The sequence below is a fragment of the Ictidomys tridecemlineatus genome, chromosome 16 (genome assembly GCF_052094955.1).
Source record: "Ictidomys tridecemlineatus isolate mIctTri1 chromosome 16, mIctTri1.hap1, whole genome shotgun sequence".
In the NCBI taxonomy this organism is placed as follows: Eukaryota; Metazoa; Chordata; class Mammalia; order Rodentia; family Sciuridae; genus Ictidomys; species Ictidomys tridecemlineatus.
Genome location: NC_135492.1, coordinates 21,857,194 through 21,883,173, shown reverse-complemented (window position 1 = coordinate 21,883,173; position 25,980 = coordinate 21,857,194). Strand labels below are relative to the sequence as shown.

Sequence of the window (25,980 nt, the reverse complement as noted above, 5' to 3'; positions counted from 1 at the left end):
AACAGTCAGACAAACTAATAAAACTCAGAATTTTTTTTTTCTTCTTCTTCTCCTTCTTTTTCTTCTATCCTGTCTAAAGAAATATTTGTGGATATTTACTCAATAGTGCATTTTTAATTATTCCAGTGACTAAAAAGCATGAAATAGACTCCATAGGAAATGTTTCATTTTCTAGAGGAAGGGTATAATTACAAAATGCTGTGCAAATATATTTAAAAGCACACAAATGTCCTCAAATTGTACTGCCATATGTGTTGTTGTCTCTCTCCAGCTTAGCCAATGCCCCACATCCCTAGAGTTCCACCTTGCCTCCAACACACTATTGTCTAGTTTTAATTTGCTGGGAATCCTGCAGGCACTGGGACATAATCATGGCCCTGATGTGCCAGAGCATTCTTCATTAAGCCAAAGAGCAAACTCCATGTGAGCTGAGCTGCTCAACTTTCCAACAAAAATATCTATCACTGAGGGTGTTTTTAAAATTCTTTCTATGTAACTAGCTTACTGAAATTAATTAGAGAATACTTTTGATTTGTTGAAAACATATTCCTTGAGATGCACAGATAAGTAGTGCTTGGCCTCAGAAAAATCTAATGGCAACAGGATTTAGTTCATTAGGGACATGTATAGGATCCAGAAAGTCTCTGTTTCTCACACTTGGAATGCTTTTTCCATTCCACCCAAAACCACAAAGTCCAAAGATCTTTTGGAATATTCACTTGGAGTCTTGTCAAAATCCCTGTTAATATAAAAGATGAAGCAGTGCATGTCAGATGGAGCTGCTGAAAGATATCTATAAACTGCATGAAATTTTTTTAAAAAGCATGGAAGCCTTTAGGGAAAAAAATCTGGTATCTGAGAACTCATAGTTGAAATCCAGCTGGTTTAAGACTATCCAGTACATGTTATGTACTACCTAGTTTTGTCTAAATTCAGCATGGCATTGGAAATGGTATCATCCATTGGAGCCACATAGCATCACAGAGATGGTGAGACATGTCAGAATGCGAATCAACCTGTCTCAAGAAATACTCTTCCTTTTGAAATCTTATTCCTACTTTGATGCACACTTCCTTAAATAAAGAACCGGAAAAATTATCTAGAAATTATTTTTCAGAACTTATGTGGTCTAGGGAATCTATAAGATGTTTTACCTCTTTTAACATAAGTTCTTGCCTGGTCTTATATTCCTTTACTAATTATTTCAGATATATATTTTTTCAGATGGCTCATAACCTTCTAAAAAAGAAATTTCTCAGGTGGGATGCTTGATGTCCCATGACATGGAGTTATTATGCTAACTTATGAGCCATAAATATATTGGTAACTACACAAAGACTGCTTCAAGTTGAATTAAAATTATAAATAATTATTTACAAGCACCTTTGACTCAAATCAAGTTTCATGGAGAAGGGTCTACAAAAGTGGGCTTCTGCAATGATAGACAGAATCATGAAATGACAAAGAAATTATAGATCTTTTTTTTTCTTACAGAGGTTAAGTTTCTAGTAAGCCATTTCTCATTCAAAGGTGGTCTTACCTCACCACTGTGGCTGCTTTACTTTTCTCAAAGAGTTTTACAATTATTAGCTTATGCCCTTCATTGTTCTTCATTTGCCCCACACCGGCCCTAGTACTTCTGTCCCAGGCATGTTTTCTACCTCTTAGCACGAGCCCAGAAAAGTGTCAGAAGTCTTCCACAATTCTCACAAGACCCTCATCTCTGCTTTTGGGGTGTGATGCATTCCTGCAAGCCATTTGGGCTGTGGGTTTTCTGGGAGACTGTGCTAGAAGGTCCTGAGACTTTCCTGTGTTTCGATTGTCATACATGATAGATGAGCTGTATGCTTATTTGATGTGTTTTAGAAAGATTAAACTGTTTATCTTCTTCTTCTCTTTTGCTTAATTATTACTGCATTTAAACACAATACCTACCAAACTTTCCCTGTAAGCACATTTAATTACTGAATTGTTCTTTTCAACAGAAATGTCTTAGTAAGACTTGTTTCAGCATTTCCTTAATCAGCATGTATTTCTTTTAAGTAGAAATACTATGCATGTGTTTAAATTAGACAATCTGTCTATACTGTGTAGAAAATCTTTTTATTACTTTATAAGAAAGACAGATTAGAATGCTGCAACTTTAAAATAATGATCTGTACACTTTTCTCTATCCTGCGCTTATGTCGAGATTATTAAAAGTTTTTAAAACATAACTGACTATAAGCATTTTATAACTTTTTGAGTTTTTTTAATTAAAATGCCTATTTCTATTCTAATCTTATTTCTAAAGCTGAGCAAACTGGTTGTCTTTATTTTTCTAAAGGTATTTTTAAGATACAGCTTCATAATGCCCTGTAAACATTGTGTAAATGTAATTTGATACATGTTTTTGCAATTTAAAATATTGTGTATTGCAAGTGGTTTTACAAAAAATACTGAGTAGTAAAAATTTTACAATTACAATAATGTAATTTAAAGTTTTAACCAAAGAAAACTGAATGGCACTAGTTGAGCAGTCAGTCTTCTGAGATGTTTGTAATAATATAACCTGATGAACTTGTAATTTTCTGAATAAATAATTTTCATGTATTTTTTCCATTCATTAAGACAAATTTTATGAACTTCCCTCTCTTTCAATTTCAATTTCTTGTTTAAAACCAAGTATTAACTGTCCTGCTTTCCATACCTTTGCTTTTTCAAGTTTTGCAAAAAATATTGTATTTCTTGCTCTCCTGAAAATTCTTGGTTTTGATTAGAAGACATACCTAAAAAATAACAGGAAGTTATTTCACTTACTATGGTGAATAACTCTGCAATTATATAAAACTTTATCAAAGTGAGGCGAAATAGCCACAGAACAGTATGATTCAAGGATATTATTACTCAAGAAACATATAGAATTTACTACAACATGATGACAAAAGCCTTGAGAACTTTGAAAATTATCTTAAGAAATTATAGCACCACAGATGAGGACAAAATGCAAACTGACTAATATTGCTACAACAATGTCAAATCATAGCCCTTCACTTCAACATATTCAGACTCCACCTGTGACTCAAATATTTCAGGAAATGAATATCTCTTATTTTTTTATTTATATTTTATCTTTGGGGGGATTATTTCATAAGAGAACACAGGGGTATTCTATCACCAAACTAGATCCACAGGCATTTCTATGTTTCTATATCTATTTCTATATTTCTATATCTATATACTTTTTTAAAGACAGTTTATCAAAAAGATGCTAAAAATTATTTTAAACTGGCATTCCACTGTCTCAGCTTTCCAGTTATATGGAATTAAATTTATATATCATTGCACATCACCTTTTTTGTTTACTTTGTAACTTCCAAATATTTTCCAAAATGACTATAATGATCTAGTTGAACAGATTTTAAATAGAAAAATCCCAATGAAAATAATAGCTCACACAATAAAAAGTATAATCAACTCAAGCAAACAAACAATGTAATACTAGTAATTGAGATTTCAAAAATTGATGTTGTTAATTATCTAACTAATGCCAGAAATCCACCTGAAATGTATTTAATAAACTATCAATGTAGAAAATTTAAAAAAATAGAAAAAATAGCAACATAAAAGTTAGAAATTATATACTAAAATATTTTTTAAAAACAATGTCTCAGGCTGGGGACACAGCTCACATGTTTGAATTCTTGCCCCACATGCAAAAGAATAGGCTTAGTCCCCAGCAGCGCACACTGTAACTTCAATCATATTTTTTATATATATAAAGAAATCACAGGAAAAAATTCAACAGCATAAAAAGAAACACAGTAATAGTAGGATACATCAATCTCCAGTTGATTCAAATTAAAAAAATATATATCACTTCATTAGTACCCAGAAAATAGAAAATCTTCAAAAAGCATTAAAAAATAATTAGGTTTAAAGAGACAATCTTCTTTATAGTGTATGGAATATTGTTCCAAAGAGATCGGGTTAAAAATACAAAACAAATGTTAAATATATTAAAATATTGAAGTTGCTTTATAACATAAAATAATAAGTTGGAAAGCAAAAGTGAAAGTGATATTCAAAATTTATGAATAGGAGTTTAAAGCCAAATTCAGCAATTAAGCAAGGCCCTAAGCAACTTACCTAGGCACTGTCACAAAATAAAATATAAAAACAGCTGCCAGCTGGGCACAGTAATATACAACTGTAATTCAAGCAGCTTGGGAGACTGAAACAGCAGGATTGTGTTCAAAGCCAGCCTCATAAACAGCAATGTGCTAAGCAAATGAAGGAGACCATGATTCTATTTAAAATTTAAAAATTGGGCTTGAGATGTAGCTCAATGGACAAGTGCCCCTGAGGTCAATTCCCAGTACCCTTCCCCAAAAAGAGCTATTGATGTGGCTCAGTGGTTAAGCACCTATTTTAAAAAGAAGTGCAAGTAGCACCCAAAAAAATCTAAGAAGACTATGTAATACCAAACAATCAATATTATTTTGTGTAATCCAAATAAGTTATTTGAACAATTCTTTGGAATATTCTTGGTACATCAATAACTACACATAATAAAAAAATTAAAAGTACTTCCTGATATAAAATAATAAAAGCTACAATATTCAATGGAATGAAGTTAAGTGAGAAAGCAATGAGTAATAAAATTGAAAGTATATCAATTAGCCCTCAACTAGATGGTCAAAATATATTTACAGACCTATTCTCATTAAACAACATTCAAAAGAGAAAAATGTGGCAACTTATTCAAATATCATTTCAAATGACTATATGAAGGCAATTTGGAATGAAAAAGTTAGAAATCTTTTCAAATATAATAAATTATATAATATCTACAATGATCAACATTCAGGAGAGTATGTTAAGTAAAATAATAATTCACCCCCCAAAAAAAAATAAAATAAAAAATAAAATAAAACAAATACCAGGTAATTCTACTTCTGAGAGATATCTGCTGTAGCCAAATATACAGACCAAAAGGAATGGCATTAGGGATGAAAAAGTAAGACAAAGGAGCACTTGTTTGAAGAAAAAATGTGATACAAATTTTCTAGAAAAAAAAAGTTACAAAAAAATTGAATGAACAGAACTGACCAGTAAATTTAAAATATATGAGACAATAAGTTCAGAAAAGATATACAGTTTTGACCACAATTACAAATTTGACAAATATATAAAAAACAAAATAATTGTAAAATATTCATGGTACCTTTAAAAAGCTCAAGTCTTACTCCTAGACAAAAGAACAGATGCATATATGGAGAGATGATGAATATACCATTAATTCTAGCTACTTGGAAGGCTGAAACATGGAAATACAATTCCAACTTTAGCCACTTAGCAAGAGTCTATTTTAAACTAAAAGTCAAAAGGGGTGATGATGTAGCTCAATATTATAAGAACCTCTGAGTTCAATCTGCTGTTTGTGTGTGTGTGTGTGTGTGTGTGTGTGTGTGTGTGTATATAAACAAAATTTAGATACATTACATGATTAAGCACAAAAGCAGAGTAAATAATCAAAGCACTATATACAATTATATATAAAACAGAGGAAATATTTATACATGTAAGTAAAAGCATAGAAAACTTGATTGAGAATTAGCAGATGGGTCACGTGCAGTTTAATTTTACCTAATGTTGTCCTAAAGTGACAAGTCATAATAATTTCTATTTAATTATTACATATAGATATAAAAACAAAAACAGTATCACTAATGTGATAAAACATAATGAACACTAAAGCTTTCTAAAGAGTGAGATTCAAGAAAGATACAAGAATTAGAGAAATGTTGCCTACAATAATATGAATAATTGTATTATAATATAAATCTTTCCTTTAATTTTTTTGTAGCTATAGATGGATAGAATGCATTTATTTTATTCATTTATTTTTAGGTAGTGCTAAAGATGTGTGAGGCAAGCCTTCTGCCACTAAACTACAGCCCTAGCCCTGAAAATTCTTCTTTGAACCACATTGATCAGCTATACTTACATAACCACTAGGAGCAGGTATTGTGAAATACTGCTATTCATTACATGGCAGAAAAACTTCACAGAATATTCAATATAAGCATTCATATAAAGTTCTGATGAGAAAAATTTGAATAAATAAATATTTAAATTATATTAAAGACACTCTCCTGTAATATTAATATCTTACAATGGTTTAACCTAGAGATATTTGGAAATGAGCAGATTTTCTAGGGACCCCCCAAATGCAAATAAATGCCAGGTTATGCATATCCTCACAGTCATTGTGGAATAATTTGTAGGGATTCTGACTGTGGAAATATGCAGAGAAGCATTCCTCTGGTGAGAAAACTCCCAAGGGTAACAGTACTTTGTTTCCCTGCCTTAGAATTCCCTTCAATTTTCCCTAGGAACTAGTCAAGTAATTAAATACATGTGCAATGTCAAGCTGCTATGGCAGTGCCATGCTTGAAAAGGTTCTGCACTAGAATGTTATCAGCCTCAAACATAATCTCTGGCACACAACTTCTTGGAATAAAGAAACTCTGTTTTTTACAAGCACAATGTTTCACTGAGCCTAAACCTGTCCACAAAACAGTAAGTTTATAAAATGGAATTTCTTGAGAGCTACACAAAACTCCTAACACTGCACTTTGCAACTTAGTATATAACTGAGAAATAAGCTGCATAATGTTGCTAAGTTTGTAACTTGCCTAGTAATAAAATAAACAGTATGTACTAGTGATGCCAATGACCTAAATTAACCTGTTGATATAAATAAAGCTTGGCAGTTTGGCCTCTCTGTACTATGTCACATTTCCTGTCTCTTGTCTGTGTCTTCTTTTGATTTTCTTTTTTTTAAAGAGAGACAGGGAGAGGGAGAGAGGGAGAGGGAGAGAAAGGGAGAGATGGAGAGAGGGAGAGAGGGAGAGAGGTAGAGAGGGAGAGAGGGGAGGAGAGGGAGAGGGAGAAGGAGAGGGAGAGGGAGAGGGAGAGAATTTTAATATTTTTTTTCCGGCAGACACAACATCTTTGTTGTATGTGGTGCTGAGGATCGAACCCAGGCTGCAGGAAATCATGCTACCACTTAAGCCACATCCCCAGCCCCTCTTCTTTTGATTTTCCTACAATATGTTAATTTAAATGTAGGGAGATCACTGAAGAACAAGAAGGAGCAAAGGAGCTTAAATAATTGATATGCATGGTAAATGGAGAGAATGAAATGCTCTTTAATGATTGCAACTGAAACAAACCTAGGCTTGAAAAAATATTTTCTGTCAGATTTTAGCTTATCAATTAACATTTTTAAATGTGAATTCCTCTTTAATTTTGGACCTTTTATCTGTAATCTTTGCTTCATTGATTTCTACCCAATTTGATATGTCTACTGTCACTTTTCTCTTCAAATCCCAAGGTTATTTCATTGGAGATCAAATGGTGACCAAAGATTACATAGAGACATCAATATTTTTTGATGTAATATGTCACGTTTTGTTATTTTCTTGGAAACTAAAGAAGTCTTTTTAATGTTACCCTTATTAGGAATAAAAAGAAAGAGAAAATATCCTATAAGAGTCTATAAAATTATTTTCTTAAACATTTTTTTTCTAGACAAAAACTCTAAAATACTTTGAAACCATTTTCATTCTCTACATTGTGAGCACTACTTAGAAAAGATAAGTTAAACATAAAAAGAAAAAAAAATCTTTAATATTTCCTTTTCTACATAAACAAATTCCCAATCTTTGTACTAAAAACAAGAAACAAACTTTTTAATGCAGAATAAAATCTATCATAAGATACTGTATAAAGTTAGAAAAATAAATATTGGTTTTGAATTAAAAATTCTGAATGAAATTTAGGCTTACCAATAAAGAGTAGGTTTTTATAGATCTCTAACATCACATCTCCATATAAAGTCTGCTGAGAAGAGTCCAGGAATTTCCATTCCTCTTCAGAAAATTCAATGACCACATCCCTTAATGTCAATGGTTCCTGAAATAAAAATGAAGAAATACATAATACATAAATCATAAGATTAATGACATAGTATTTAATTTCATACAAATTTTAATGAGAGTTAAAAGAGGTGGGTTTCACAAATGGTAGTGATATCAACCATTCAATAAGATACGTTTTTTGTGGTGCCTGGGATTGATCCCAAGGTCTTTTGCATGAAAGGCAAGCACTCTACCAACTGAGCTATATCCTCAGCCTGAATAATTTAATTTAAGAATTAAAATTGGTGGATAATTTTGTTATAATAAAACCCAGGAAGCAGCACATGTAAAGAAAATCAATGAAGCAAAAAAAGTGGAAAAAAATCCAACAAAATTCCAAAGGATAAATAATAGTTGCAATTAGTTATTGAATATTCAAAAGAAGCACAATGAAACAAATCAATGATACTTTAAATATGCATAGCAAAATTGTAAGTAATAACTATACTCATATGACAGTGGTCACCTTAGTGTATAGAAGACATAAGAGATCACTAAAGACACACCAAAACTTTCAACAGTCCACATAATTATTTGAATGTTTATCACCAAAGTTGTCTATCTTCTCATTATTTAAATAAAACATAAATCTATACTGTATTTAAAAGAATTACTTTTACAAAATCACAACTCACTTCTAATACAAAAGAATAAAATTTTTAACTATCAAACTATTACAAAACACTTAGGTACTTGGGTGAACTTGAATCACATGGCACAAAGTTATAACAAAATATAAAAATAAAAAAGCAAATTAAGTGAATAGACTGTTACTCTCTCAGTTCATAAGGAAACAGACATATCAGGTTTACCATTCCCAGATTTGTAAAACCACTCTCACTGTGAAACTCTATCCTCACTTGGCTCATTTCAAAGTAGAAAGTGAGAGAATAATAAGCAGTTAAAAAAAAATTCTGAATGGTTCTTGTACCCTAAATGCCTCTCTGACAGCTTGGAAATACTCCTTTTACCAGGGTCTCAATTATCACTAGTGAACAAACACATACATGAAGTTAGTTTAACATTCTGATCTGTGATGTCTTTTTTCTGAAGCAGCATGTTTTTCTTTTTTTTTTTTTTTTTAATTTAGAGATTTAATCCAGGGGCACTCTACCCCTGAAATGCATTTCAAGAAGTTTTGTTTTTTTTATTGTGATAAATGGGCTTACAATGTTGCTTAGGGTCTCTGAATTACTGAGTCTTGAATCATATTTACTTTCTTACTACCTTATCTTTCCACATCACTATAATTACAGGTTTGTGCCACCGTTTCTGACTCTGCAACTACTTTTGATACCAAATGTGTAAATTTGCTCAACAACCAATATTTCAACAACTAGTAGTCCAATAATTCAGTTCTGATACCATCTAGTACAGATCCCAAAAGTTTGGTGTTCGCTCCTATCAAATTTTACTAAATGAAGTGCCAGTTTCAAGCCCCAGAATAGAACGATATTCATATTTATAATCAATTTCCTATAAATTAGGGGACTCTACATTTACTCACTCAAGTAATTTATTCTGATAAAAAAATAACACAGTTATGTATACCAGCTTGAGATAAATTATATAAATATGAAAGTTGACAATTGAAACCTTGCATAGAATATAAAAAAAGTCAGAGAAAAATGGGACACTATATAGGCCATTTTAAGAAATAAGTGGTTGAAGATATTACCTCCAATTTTTATGTAGTGCCATAGAAGAGCCCTTTCCCAATGTGATTTAGAAGATCCTAACTATTTTAAATATGCTGATTCAGATACTCATTCTGAATATTCCCATTGTTTTACATAAAATAATATTTAATTGAACACTTTTACATTCAGTGGTAAGAACAAAATATTTGTTTAAAAAAAAAACAAGTTGATATTCTTTAGATAATTTCCTTTATATGAAACCCTTAGAATACTGAGCCATCTCATGGCAGCCCAAACCAACATACACAGAATTTTCTTAAAACTCCTAAGTATTCATTGGCTTCAGGGAAAAGGATACTTCATTTGGAATTTTGATTTTTTTTGGTACAGGGGTGTTCTACAACTAAGATATATTCTAGGCCTTTTATTTTTATTTTTTGAGATAGTCTCTCACTAAGTTGCTACACTAAGCTTCAGCTTTGATCTTTCTTCTTCAACCTCCAGGTTGTTGTGATTTCTGGCATGTTACAATATGCCCAGAAAAATATGAATGCTCTAACTTTCTTTGGTCCATTTTCATTTCACCTTATTTATTTGCTATTTCTTCTAAAAAGAAAAACTTGACAGCCTAAGATTTTGGATGCATCCATATCTTATATTTGATGAATTTGAAGTATTGCAAAGTAGATTTAAAAAAACAAAAGCTACTTATTACCTATCTCTTAATTTTTTTCCAATCTGACATTCTAGAAATAGCTCCACAGCAAAGAAAATTATAGCCACAGATACAACTAAGATCTTACTTAACCTTCAATGATGTTCTTTTTCAGGCTCAAAAAATTACCTTAGTTTGAGTATAATTTTATTTGAAATTTGCCTGTATATTTTCTCTTTGGCAACTTTTCTTAATCTTTCAAATATTAGTGATAAATTGCATTTTATAGGTAATAAAAATATTAGACTAAGTGAGACATGCTAAATCCACCATCCTATTTATTTAAATATTTAGTTACCACCCCAAACTTGAGGTATTACATTATGTCTTCCAATTAGCATATACTGAGTTTTTCCTTGAAGACGTGTGCACAAAAACACTAGGATGTTGTTTTTTCTAAATTCTTGCTACAGCTTATTCTCATTTCAAATTCTGGCCCCTTATACTCAATCTTCCCTGCATGAGAAAGAAAAAGGAGGATAAAAATCAAATTTCCCTTTCTTTTCAGTTACAGAATCAATAGATCTGAGCAGTAATGTGTTTCTGGGGAGCTGAACCTAACATTTGGGGAAAATAATATTAATATTCCAATATCTGAAGTATTTAGATGAAACCTATAAAGGATATTCCTGTAATCTCTAGAGTATCTAGAGTATCCAGCTAGTCCAACAAGGTGTTCCATTCTCTGACCAAAAGCTGCTCTGTAGGAAGAGAGGATTACACACAGGTTAGCATTCTCTAGGAAATTCAACAAACATGGAACCTGATGAGACCTTGAGTCAGCTTCATGTAATTTTTACCCCAGAGCAACTCAAAGACAAGGCAGATACTGAAGAGACATCATATTCTAAACTTTCTTAAGGGAGACCTAAACTTGCTGTCTATGCTTACGAAAGACAAATAAACAAAAGTTTAAAGATTTTTTTAATTTTAATATCAAGGATTAAATTCAGCAGTGCCTACACACTGAGAAACATTCACCTCTCCTTTATATTTTTTATTCTCAATATATTAATTCTCTCACTTCAGCCTATTAAAATGCTGAGATTATGAACTTGCATCTTCACACCTGACATTAGGTACAAATACTTTTTAAAAGAGTTTCAAGTTATAACCACACGTTCCTCTCATGTAAAAGTACAACCACACAAATGCACACACACACACACACACACACACACACACACACACTCACTCACTTTTTAAAATTCCATACAAAGCTAAGAGAAAAGATGAATTAAAACTCTGTGTAATTTGAAATGTTCCAGGGAACAATACTTCATAATATACAGCAGAGAAAATATGGCATTTAGGAAAATCATGCTTGCCTACATTGGAAGATGCATCTAAAAAAGTGGGTGCCCCCTGATAAAAAAAGAGAAAATGAAAACTCCTTGGACCACAACTCCTCTCAAATATGAATTATTTATATGAGTCAAAATTCTCATGTCCTGATCCTGTATTTAACAACCACTCTGAAGGGGTGTAGGTAAGAAAGTACAGAGCTGGTTTCAGGCCAGACAGAGGTCACCATACAGAGGACAAAAAGTAGAATCCTGACTGTCAACCCCATGGGACAGACATGGCAGTATATTGAGCTCTATCAAATTTAGACTAGGGTTAAAATATTACAAAGGTGACCTCAGGAAAGTGCAGTTCTCACAATTAGTTTTGAATACTTTTACTCAGCCCATTTGTTTTTATTTTATAATGCCCAGCCCTGAAGACTTCTTATTTTTAAATACTCTAGACCCTGAAAGTCAGAAGGAAAGGGTCCATTACAGAGCCATTCATGCATCCAAAAACCTGGAGGTGTATCAAGAGATTTGCCTGAGACAGAGATAAATTGTTTCCCAGATTTTGAAGACTTACCTCTATTCTTTGTTTTTCCCTCTGATTCAATAATTATCACCTCAATAATTTTTATTTTATAATTTTTACCTGAATAGAAAAAAATACCATGCTTGGACCCCTATGCCTCTGAGTGCAAGGTGAATAATTTCAATTCAGGCTGTAGGACCCAAAAATAACAAAATGTTAATTATACTCCTTCTCAGACAGAGCTTTCTATGTGCAAGAATACCTGGCCATAAAAGGGGACATAAGTATTTAATGTTGAATATAATTTTATATCAATTATCAATGACAGTAATACCAATGACTGATTCACAAATGCAAATAATAGAGCGAGAATTACTTTACATTTTTGGATTTCATAACCTTCATACTCTGGCTAAATAAGGCTTTTTGTTTGTTTTTGTTCCAGAGATAGACCCCAGGGATGCATTACTGAGGAACATCTCCAGTTGTTTTCAAAATGTATTTATTTATTTATTTTTTTGCCAGAATCTCACTAAGTGTTTGAGGCTGTCCTTAAGCTTATGATTAACTTTCTTTAGTATCCTGATGCACCAGCATTACAGGTATTCAACAACATGCCCAGCTCATGTTCAGAAATTTTGAAGCAACTAGATTTTATAAAAAGTAGACAATCTTCTACAGCATCATAGTTGGAAGAAATAAAATGATAAATATACGTGTAACTGAACTTTTAGGGTTTGTAAGGAAAACAAAAAATAAATAAATAATTATAAGAATGTATAAATAAATTCCTATAAATTCTTAGAACCTATAGGTTATTACAAATAATTGGTACTTTATAATAATTTAAGTTATAAAATAATTAAACATTACATTATATAATAAAATCATGATTATAATTTCCAAGTAATTTTTTTATATTTTAACCCAAATATTCATAATTTTATCATTCCAATATAGAAACAATGAAAATTGTTTGCTAACTTCATGTATTTTTCATTAATTTTTTCAAATCTCACACTTCTTTCCACTTCTAATACTTCTCAATGAAGATCAACCACATTCCAAGAACTCATTAGCCACATGTGTCAAATGGCTGTCACATCACAAGTGTATATCTGATATGCTGTGATTCCCTGGACTGCAGATAATTGAATGACTAAAACCCTTCTTTCTTATCAGAGGTGAGGAAATGTGTCTTCTTTAACAATATTTCTCCTTTAAACCAAATGAGAAAGAAATGGTATTTTTAGACCCAGGAGTGTGCTATAAGGTGAGAGTTGCCTGAGGCAGGCCATTCTTCCAAACTGAAAACTGTTAAGGTCAGTAGCCTTTTCATATATTAGACAGAAAACAAAGGATGATAAAAATCCAGGGAAAAGTATTCTCATGTCTTGATATCTGTCAAAACCTTGAAACTGAAATTTAGTTGTGAACAAAAAAATCAATTTTTTTTGTTTGTTTTCTCATTGGACCTTCATCCTAGTAATCCAGCTATGGTTGTCTGGTTTATATTTGTTGCAGAGTATGCTGTGAGTTAATGTACTAATAACATTTTCATGTCTACATGAATTTTGGCATTACTCAATATAATTTTATAGGACTTTCAACATTAAATCAAGAAAAATAAATTCAGTGCTTCTTCCAAGCCTAAATCTATGCAGTTAACTTGAAATTAGCATGTGTAAATTCTGGCTTTCTGTTTCTATTAAATGTATTTAAGCTATTAAGTATTACAAAGCTGTTAAGTATCACAAACTACCAGCCAACTAATTCATGATTCAAATGAGCAGTTAATGAGCAAGGCAAATTTGGACTGGGTTTATCTGGGCTATTCTGATTTCAGCAGATACTTTACAAGTGTAAGCTCAGCTACTTGACATGGTTACCCTGTTTCTGGAAGAGAGATGGCTGTCCACTCTGGTCTTTTCATTCTCATTCACATAACCTCTTCTCCTTCATAAGCTTAATATGAGCTTCTTCTTCTTAAGATGATGAAGTTTACAAAGACAAAAACAGGAAGAATTCAAGACACTTTAGATCTAAGCACAATACCAGTACATTTGCATATTCTCTCTCTTCTACTTGGTGTAATATAATAGCTATTTTTAAATTCACATATTGGCAAAGAGATACTGCCTCTTCATAAGGACAGTTATAAAAGAATACTGACAATTGCTGGGATACAGGAAAGGATATGGAACTGGAGATATTTTTGCATTTTATGCTTTTTTCTTTTTTTTCAGAGAATAAGTTTTATGTTTATTCTAAATTAATAAAACTTTACAATGCCACAGGTACTAAAAGGTTATTCAAGTTTTAAACTTAGAATCACAACAGCCTGCCTCAAGAATTCAGATTTTCCCCAGGTCACAATAATCATGAAACTTTTCTAGGGCTCTTGATATAGTTCAATTGAATGCAAAAGACCCTGGGTGTAATTCCCAGCACAAAAAAAATCATAAAAAATTGTTCTAAGAATTAAGAAACTGAAGAATTACACCTATGTTATAGAAGCACAATTTTTTAAGCCTCATATCCTTTACTATTTTTTCCTATTCAAACACTTTTTAGAACATTCAAGTTTGTGTGCATGTGGGTGTGTATGTGTGTGTGTGTGTGTGTGTGTGTGTGTGTGTGTGTGTGTGTTTAGTAGGGAATAATTTGGGTAAATCTATTTGGACTATGTTTTGAAATTAATGCTAAATGATTCATTTTTACTTTTCATCATGAAATAATAGTAAAAATGTGCATAACACATAATGTATCTTCAACTTAGTTTATTCTTTTTTTGGTGTTCATATCTACTTATAATTTTTAACCTAGAATAACCCTAGATATTATTTTTAATTAAAGAGTTTCTTACCATGAAAGCAAGAGAACAAGATAGGTATACTGAAAAAAATATTTCCTCCACAACTAGTTTGACTAAACAACTGAAGACATATATATATAAAATTCTTTGATTTTTTTTCAACATGGCAAATCTATTCTCTATATACCCCCACATGCAAGGCTGAAGTGGGCAACTCTACACAACACACAAGAAAACCACACAGAGCTAATGTGATTTCAACTATAAACCAATGGTTCCTAGTTCTGGCTAAAATGTACAGTCACCTAAAGGGCTCCTTAATTTCCAAAAATAAAAATAAATAAATATTGCATTAAAACAATGTAATCCATATCCCTGGAGAGAAACCCAGGCATGTGTGTCTTTGAAAGATATGAAATAAATTATCATGTGTAGTAAAAACAAAAAACTACTACTTTAAATTAACATCTTTTGATGAATGAGTTGCAAAGACATATAAGATATGTGCTCATTACTCTGGCCACCCAATTTCTCAGTATTTTTTGTTTTTGTGTTTTGTTTTTTTTTTTAAGCTATGAAATATACTTGTGATAATCAACTAACAAATAAAAAATCTTATTTTTAAATCAAAGTTCTGGAGATTATGGTTGATAAATGCTTGGTGTTATTCCTTTATGTTTGAGGTGAGTGAGCACATTATGACAGAAGCCCATGGCAAACAGAAGCACCAGGTATCAACAATTCTTTTCAAGTACATACTGTACAATGAACTAAACAATTTCAAATATGATTTATTTTTGTAAAGTTTCCACTAAATAAAACACCCTTGAAAATAAACCGTAAATATATGGACTATTATTGGGCAATTATTCAAACCAGAGTGCCTATATTATATTATTGATATCCTTTGCATACACGGATCATTGATATTCATTTTGCCAATTCAACTCAGTTAAAAATTACTGGAAATACACCAGGCACAGTTTTAAGTGCCTTGATTATGAACCACATCATTTTATCAAATAATTTAATTGGAGAAAATTATTTTAAAAATGTGTTAAGCCATGTGTTGTGCTGCATGCCAATAATCCTAGCAATAAATGTAACTTATGCTTTTGGATTGCAAGTTCAATGACAGAATTCATAACATAGTATGGTGTCATTTCAAAGGAAAAAAAGTATATTCACAAAGTGAATATTTTACCAGTGAATGAATGAATATATATATTCATATATATATATATATTCATATATATATATATATATATATATATATATATATATATATATATATATATCCACTGGTGTGTGTGTGTGTGTGTGTGTGTGTGTGTGTGTGTGTGTGTGTGTTTGGTGATACTTACTTCCACCCTGTGTACTGTGGAAAAAAGTGAATAAAAAATAATGTTTACCAAATGGTTGCTGAATTAAATAAATAAATAAAGTTACGTCCAAGTGTTAGAACATGAATAAATGCTTGAGAATGATAAAATATTAAATAGAAAGAAAACCAATTTGAGATTTATACCAAATCATAAATTGTTACTAGTATTCTGAGAAACATAATTATTTCAGAAACATAACTTTTAAAATTTTTATTAAAGTATGATGCACATATAAAACCACATAAAGCATTTATGAAAAGATTCAGAAGTTACTCAAAAGTAAACACATTTTGTATCAGCCTTGCTCAGTAAAGTCTAAATAAGTTTTTTCATCTACTATCCCAAAGAGAAAAAAGGTTCTTAATAACTAGCATGGGAATGTCTTATTACATAAATGTAAAATGCATCTTAAAAAAGTAAATATTTTACCAGTTACCCAGATTTAATACCTGTGTATTGTATGCCATTTTTATTTTTTTATGCTTCTACCCATTTCACAACATAGGCCAGCCATCCTCCTTGTATATTTATTTTTCAGTGAGGTCATATGTACAAATCTTGAATGTCATAGAAATACATTATACAGTTTTAACAAATTAGAATGTTAAAAACCTTCACTGCTTTTAAGCACAAAGTATTTACATCATTGCTCCCCCCAAAAAAAAAAAATTTCTTTTACATGCAACTTTGTTTTCCCCAGAATGATGTTACTGTAATGTATTATAAAAACTATAATTTTATTTTGCCTGTCATAATGCAATATAATTTAAATACAGCTGCTGTAAGAGTCAATAATCATGTGTGCATTAGTAAAGTGTTCCTTTTTATTGGTGACTGCTTTTGTATTTTATAGATGCACTACAAATCGTTCATTTCAACATTCAAGAATATTTGAGTTATTTCTTATTTTGGACAATTAGGATGAGTGGGGCCATCAATAATTTTAAACAAATAATTATTCCACTCAGCTTATTCTTTCCTAGTATTTCAATGACACTATATTTTATTTTTACTGGTTGCTAAGAAAATTATAACTCCCATCTTATCATTTCAATTTACTTAGAGCCAATATGAGTTTACTAAATACAAAATAAAAACCTTACCACAGACTATTTATTTTCTCGTACACTTTGTGCAAGTACTATAAATGTTTATGTACACATTATACATCCCAAAATACATTGCATAATTTTTGTACAAAATAACCATAGGTTATTATAAAACAAAGAGAAACAAGTGTCAATCTTAATGTTGCTAATATATGTTAGCCATGGTGGTACACACCTATACTTCCAGTGACTTGGGTGGATGATGCAGTACGATCATAAGGACAAATAGTGCCTCTGCTACTTAGCAAGGCTCTAAGTCACTCAGCAAAACACTATCTCTAATAAAAATATAAAAAGGGCATGGGAGCACAGGATTCGTCTCAGTGCTTAAGTGTACCTAGGTTCAATCAATGGTACCAAAAAAAAAAAAAAGGAGAGAAGATTTCTAATATATTACAAAATTTAGGCAGTGTGGTAAAACTTTGACAATAATGCACCACATACAGAATTTAATAGATAATACTGAGAAATTATAAAATGTTATTAGTGACATTTTGGCTGCAATATTAATAGGTATGTAGTTTTTGGTAAATTTTCTTTGCTATGTGCACATATTTCTAAGTATAGATTTTTAATATCACTATTTATAGGTTGAGATACCATTTAAACAACAGAACTTTTATAATGATTGTTTTATGTTTTACAAGATACTTTTTCTCAGCATTTTAAAGTTTTCAGGAAAGTGAATTCATAAACGATTTCAAAGTCACTAAACACTACCCAATAAGGAGTATAGAGATTCTTTAATACCCCTGGTAAAAACTCTAACACACATTAGAGATGAAAAACACTTCTATGTGACCATTCTGAATTTAAGTCTTCACTCTCAAATTTTTATGTACACAATAACAGCACACTTTAGATAACATTCAGCGAGAAATCTACCAAATTAGTCAGAAGCCCAAGTGCATATGTTTTGTTGACTTTTCCATTTTGTCTAATTTTTTTTTCTATTTTTACACACTTCATTTATGGTGACCTTGAAAATATCTACTTTTTTAGCTCTGTTGTAACTCATTTTGGGAAAAAACAAAATTAAATAGCAAGAGACACAAGTAAGCTACTTGGTATATACCTTACTTTTACCATATTAAAAACGTTGGTTTGAATCTCAAAAATCTACAATTCAGAAACAAAACAAAACAAACAAACAAACAAAAAAAAACAAGACCACCAAAGAGAAACAAATACATCCACTCAGTGAAAGAAGTGAAAGAAACATGAACCTGTAAATTTTCTGTTCTCAATTAAGTAGATGAGAGAAGCAATAAAGAATTCCTCCAATTTTTAAAAATAAAAACATTTTCAGAAAGTTTGTCACAATCAGCCCTACACTTTTGAAAACTGCAAAAATAAAATATATTAAAAAGTATTTTTGAACAAAATATTTTATAAAGAATAAGTAATGAGAAGTTATATAAAAGATAGAGTAACATCTGCAGTAAACAGCAGCTAAGATTTTAAATAAATAAATAAATGAAATACTGAAGAATTTGCCTTACCAAGCTCATTCTGTTTCTGAAAATATGCTAGGCAGCTTTCAATTAAACTTGCAAATATATATAAACAACCTGGAAAACCAGTATTTATATTTGATACCTACCACTATAGGAGGATTCAGTTTGGTTACATTGTCAATTAAACTTGCAAAAAATTCCTAGATTCCTATTGCTACTAAAGGAAATAATCACAAATATAACAGCTTAAAATAATAGAAACTCATTCTTTTATAGTTATGGATGTTTTTATTATCAGGATAGAGGATTAATAACAAATTTTAGCAAAGACACACTCCTTCAGAAACTCTGGAAGAAAATCATTACTGCTTTTAATGGCTATTAGTATTTTTTCTGTGGTTACAAATGTTTCCCTTCTTATAGTACTAATACAGCCTTCAAAAGAATAAAGAGAGACTATACACACACACACAGAGAGAGAGAGAGAGAGAGAGAGAGAGGGAGAGAGAGAGAGAGAGCGAGAGAGCGAGCGCAAGAGGGAATGGTGCTGTCATAACAAGTTACAACATTCAAGCCTCATAGAATCTGAGAATTATAGCAACGTAGATGTTAGATCCTCCATTGAGCTTATTTTTATTCTTGCACAGAGTATTTGACAGAATCACAAAAAATAAAATTTCATGCACAGTGGATGAAGGAAGAGAGGGGACATTTATCCATGAGAACATAGCAAGACAGGTTAATTATGCACAAAATTGACTATGATAGATTAAATTATGACATAATACATTGTCTCCAGATGCAGAGCAGAGGACAGAGCTGTGTACAGAGTGGAAGTCTTATTTTTTTCTTGAAACCCTGTAAACCCTTTCAATTACATGGAGCTTTGGATTATTCCAACTAATACTCTATTTATACTTTCTGCCTGTCCTTGGTCATCCTCTTACAATGAATGTGCATGGTACTTATTTGAATACTGTGAAAAGAGAAACTATATAAGTGACCTATATTACTCAATTTTTAAGACCATTTCCTGTTTATTTTCATGGATTTATGTATGTGAAGGCCAATTTTTAATACTGTAGATGAGGAACACTCAGGTATTCAAGCTAAAATATAAAGTGAGAGAAAATACTTACAAAGTACATATGTAGCAAAAAGTTGATGACAGAATGAAAGTGGTTTATATTTGTGAGGAAAAGAAGGCATACCAAAAGAGTATTGTTTCAGTCAAAATATTTCTAAATTCACTTAATTAAAGAGGAAATATTAAACCATTATGTAAATTTACAAAAAGGAGTATAAATCATGACTATTTAGACAAGTTTACAAAAAAAGCAAATTTACTATTGCATATCAATCAGGAAGGAGAACATGAAATAGAATGGCAAAAAAAAAATGACTGAAATTACAAGCCTTGTGGAAAATTGATTTTATACTGCCTACATAGGTATACCTCAATGAGTCATCAGTTCTACTCTTGGACAATAAAATATTCTGAATTTTCCAACAGGTTACTGTCACTGCTTTTTTCATCATGAAAATACAGTGCTTCTGCCACCATCTTCCACTCACTAAATGAATGAATCTAAGGAGGATGAAGAAACTGCTAACTGTGTATTAGATGAGAAAAGAGTTTGATCCCATGGGGAAAAAGACAGGGAATATTTTGGCAGCCAGATACTTACCCCAGTGGCCTCATATTTGGACATTCCTAAAAACCATAATGCTGTAATCAATCAAGTATTCCACACACCTGGCTTCCTGCTCTTAGAGCTTTACCAGAAATGTCACTCTCATTTTCTTTCAAGACTTCGAATTTATCCCTCTCCAGGCACTGCTCATCCAACTTAAAACTGCTGGTCCTCTACTTCTGAACCTGTTCTGTCTGAGCTCCCTCAGATTGTCTTCAGTAACTCATACCTAATCTTTTTTTTTTCTTTTTCTTCAAACCATCCCACCAATCCTTAAACTCAGGTAACCTCTCATAATTGAACACTTAATGCTCCATCCCTGACATTTTGAGCTACCCCTCTTTTTTATGACTCCTGAATCACCCTCATATTTGCTCCACCAAAAAAGCTTCAGGCATAATTGGTGTAAGATTTTGTTTCCTACACAAATAGATACATATTTTACTCATTTCTTGTACAATTAATAAAATAAATAAATGGTCCCACTTGTTTTTTGTTTGTTTGTTTGTTTGTTTAAAGAATAATACTTTAAAATAACTAGTTGAAACAAAAAAGTTGAAGTTACCACTAGGGTGACTGGAGTGTATAGTGAAAGCAAGAGGACATGAAGCTGTTCTCTGTAGCATCATTAATGTTCTATTTCTTAATAGAAATAGTAGTCATATAGTATGTTCCTCTTGTAATAATTCATTAATCGGTAGAGTGTGATGCTGATCAAGTATTTGCATTTTTAAATATAATCAAATTAATTTCATAAAAGTTGGTGGGGAAGAGCATAAGGGAGACTAAAAAATTAGGCTACTAGAAATTACACTATTAAATGACTAATTCAAAATTAAAGTAAGAATTCATTCACTAAATATCAGTCTCAATATTTTGAGAAAGGGAATTTTTATAGGTAGAGAGTATAGGGAAAATACTAACAAAGGAGTAATACTTGAACATATTAACAGTGAATATAGCATAGAAATTATCAGTAATTCCAAATGTTGCATTGAGAACACAAGTAAAATTAAAAGAGCTCTGGTAAATTTTATAAGTAAAATTTGTATATTATTTATATATTATATACTTATAAAATGTATGGTATGTATAATGATGCCTCATTTAATTATGTGGATACATTATAGGAAACACACCATAAGGGGATTCTGTTATTTTACTAATGATGCAGGGTACTAACATAATTCTACATGCTATATACCACTACACAACTAGGTTATAATTTAGCCATTAGAGTACATAAATTCCATCATTAATGAAAACATTGTGCTACATATGACTATTGGATTTAACATTATAGCAATCAATATAGATATCATGATGAGGTGAGTTATTAGCCCTGTGGAACTAAAGACAGAATACTTAAGAAGACTCTGGCCACTTAGACAATGATATAACACAGAAACAGAACTACCATGAAGGAGAAAAAAAAAAAGAATAAACTTTCCAAAAAATCTGCTTAAACAATGGAGTATCTACATAACAAAAGATGCCATTGTATCATTTCCTGTTATTACTTAATAAATCATTCACTGGTAAAATACACCTTAATATAAAAGAAAAATATAAACTATGCCAAAGTTTTTACAAGAAAGAAATTTATACAGTGTACTTAATGGTTGGTGACTGTAATACCAGCTACTTGGAAGAAAAAGAAAGAAATATTGCAAAATTAAGATCAGCTTAATCATCTTAGTGAGATCCTTACTCAAAATAAACTTTAGAAATGGCTGTGAATGTGTCTGAGTAGTATGACACACCTTTTTTTAATCATGAAGAATGAAAATAATAATAACATTAAGAGACAGAAATATGGTTGTTTATTTTCAAAGTTAAATGATACCTTCATTTATTTATTTATTTTTGAGAGAGAGAGAGAGAGAGAGAATTTTTTAATATTTATTTTTCAGTTTTCAGAGGACACAACATCTTTATTTTATTTTTTTGATGTGGTGCTGAGGATCAAACCCAGCACCCCACAGATGCCAGGTGAGTGCACTATGGCTTGAGCCACATCCCCATCCCCTAAATGATATTTTTATAACAAACCAGGAAAATACTTAAATGAAAATCATATTTATAATATGATACCATTAAAGGGTACAAACTGAAGTAACAAATTGGGGAAAAAACTAATTGCCTCACATATAAAAAAGGAGTAACAGAAGCTAGGACAAGAGTATCCCAAGCCATAGCAACACATCCAAGCCCATAAGCAAATTAGAGACCCTTTCTAAAACTTAAAAAAATAAAATAAAAATATTAGGGGATGTTGCACAGTAGTTAAGAATCCCTGATTTTAAAACTGGGCACTAAAATAGTAAATAAAAACACAGAGACTCCAAAATAGAGAAAGTAAGAGCTATGATTGGTGGCAGATTTTTATATTCCCAGCAGCTCAGGATACAAAGGAAAGAGAATTGTGAGTCCAAACACAGTCTCAGAAGTTTAGTAAGGGCCTAAGCAATCAAGTGAGACCATGTATCAAAAGAAAATATTTTTAAAAATCTAGCATGTTGTTCAGGGGTTAAGTGCCTCTGAATTCAATTCTCCGTGCCAATAAAAGGAAGGGAAAAGACTTCAATAGCCACCTTTTAAAAGGAAACATAGTGTTCAATAAATATAAAATAGCTCAATAGCTTTAGAAATTTGAAAATGACAATTAAAATCATATCTGTGGCACAAAAATTAAATAGTATATATAAAAACATGGAGCAAGAAAATTTTCAGAACTAAAGAGAGAGTAAAAATTGTTATTTCTTTTAAGAAATGGCTATTGAAATACATGTCTATTCCACAGCAGAAGCATATGCTTATTAAAATTACTGCATATCTGAACCATGACAACATATAAGGATATAGCTGTATTGGCCCAAACAGCTGAAATCCAAGACATGGAGAAAAAGCAATGTACACTGAGAAAGATTTAACAAGAATAAGGTTAGAAAGGCAAAGGGAATACAGTGAGAAAAATGATTTTCAAAACCCATTTTCATCATAACATATCCAGTTTGACAAATATGTGAGTCATCACATAATTTTATGTCGTACATGTGTTATTTTGCATTCATGCGTGTATAAAAATATGTAGTTTGAGAAAATAAAAATATACAAAAGAAGATAAAAGACTTTATCATACACATCATTGTGTACATGATAAAACTTATCATTACCAAGATGTAAAATTTCCCCTAAATCTACAATATCACTTAATTAAAATATTAGCATATTTTACTTTTAATGAGAGAAGCGACCAGAGAAAAAATTCTAAAATTCATCTGGAATGTTATATGTTATATATGAAACCAGCAACCCCCAAATTCTGAATTTAAAGAAGAACTTATTTTAAAATAATAAAAAACAAAATCCATAGATGAATGTATATGTATGTAAAACTTTATGTATACTTAATAGAAATTGAAAGGTCAACATAAATCTAAACACCTCAAGAACAACATCACATGTGAATGGTTGACATGGCCAATCTGAAGAAAGATCGACTTGGGAGAAGAATTCACTGGAATAGTTTGTGTACAATCTGCAAAACACAGGATTACAATAATAGCCCAATAATAAAAGGCATACATTAAGTGAGGGCAATGTTGGGAATATAAATAAGTAGTAGCTCCTGACTCACTTTCCATTAATGAGTACATTAAATGGAAATATTATATTTTATGTTCCTCTTAGGCAAAGTAAAAAATGAGTTGAAAGATTTATATAAACTCTACAACTTGGAAAATGTCTACACTTTGATGATTTAAAAAAGCTAGGGTAGGCTGGGATTTTAGTCCAGGCTTAGGCAATGTGCTATGTAAAAGGAACAGAATTACCAACAGCTAGTGAAACCCCAAGAAGAGGAAGATTGGGACCATATATATAACACTCTACCTCTAAACTGTTTTCTGTGCTTTAGATCTTAATTTTGCTTGTGCTGAAGAAGGATGCTCACATTAAAACTACTAAGAATACAGAAAAAAAAATGATAGTTCTTGCAAGGGCATCCATGGGCTTAAGACCCTGGGATTGGAACAGAGAAGTTAAATCACAAATAACTTGGTTTATGCATTTATGGGTGTTCAGCACACAAAGAGCTCCAGTCTTCAGCTTGCCCCTCTAAAAATTCCATGACAGCCAATTTTTCCCAGCAGAAAAAATTTTTTGTACTGACTGATGTATCTCAACATCTTCCATTCAATGGAAGAAACTAGTTTCCTCACATATAAGAAAACACTCTAGAGAAAGAAAAGTAGGAGGCTTAGGCAGAGGACCCCAAATAAAAAGCCATTCCATATGTTCAAGTTCTGGGAATAAAGCTTACTGATCATATGCAAATCTCCCCTAGATCACAAAATATTTTTTTTATTATTGATTTGCAAGCATCTAAATGGGCTTCTAAAATCCCAAGCAGTAGTTCAGATAAGGTGTTTAAAGCACATATATTTGTTAATTCCCAGAAAAGGTTTCCACACACTCTCTCTGTGGATACTTGACAAATTGGACTCCACAATCTTCCCTGACATATTTGATAAACAAGTCAAATAATGGACACTTGTATACTGAACACAGGTGGTAGAGTAGCTTTCGTCACCAGCCACAGTTGCACATGCCTGTAATCCCTGCAGCTTGGAAAGTTGAGGCAGGAGGGCCTCAAGTTCAATGCCCAGACTCAGAAAAAATGAGGCACTAAGCAACTCAGTTAAATTCTGTCTCTAAATAAAATACAAAATAGGGTTGGGGATGTGCCTCTGAGTTAAATCCCGAGTTCCTACCCCCCAAAAAGAAGAATAGTTTTGTCAATAATCTAATACCAAACAAAGAGACAAGAAACTATGGATATGGAAAAAAAGAAAACCCTTGCACTCTGTTGGTGAAAATGTAAGTTTAAAAAAGTCATTTGAAAAAATAATGTAAACTTGAATTATTTAAAACAGAAATAACCTATAACATGGTTAAATTAATTCTGGATATAAATTCAAGGAGTTAAAATGAGTAAGTAAAAGAAATGACTGCATGCCCATTATCATGTAGCAGTATTACCAATAGTCAAAGAAAAAAAAAGACTTAAGCGAAGGTTGTTTCAGGAGATTTATTTCAGGTGCAGGGCATCCAACTACTCTCCAGATAATCTCCACACAATATTTCAGAGTGCTTCTCCCTTTACAGTGTATAGATACAGTCTCAATACACTACACAGTAACTATTGCCTGGCTTTCAGGGTGACTTGCATTTTCCCAATAGATTTTTTTATTATCTAGGTGGAAGCAGAACCTCAGTCTCCTGATCACTGTGAAAAAAGCCTAGAAATTAATCTGAAAGAATGACAAGCTCCAGAAATTAAAACTCGATCAGATAGTGTAAGTCATAGCTTTTG

General features: G+C 31.5%; 1 protein-coding gene across 1 annotated transcript in view; it reads right to left on the bottom strand.

Annotated features, from left to right (window-relative positions):
• Window positions 1-25,980, bottom strand: part of LOC144371495 (uncharacterized) — a 47,902-nt gene that overhangs the window by 3,140 nt on the left and 18,782 nt on the right. The window contains 2 exon segments of the mRNA XM_078033801.1: window positions 2,690-2,768; window positions 7,836-7,962. Coding sequence (XP_077889927.1) covers window positions 2,690-2,768; window positions 7,836-7,962 — 206 coding nt within the window.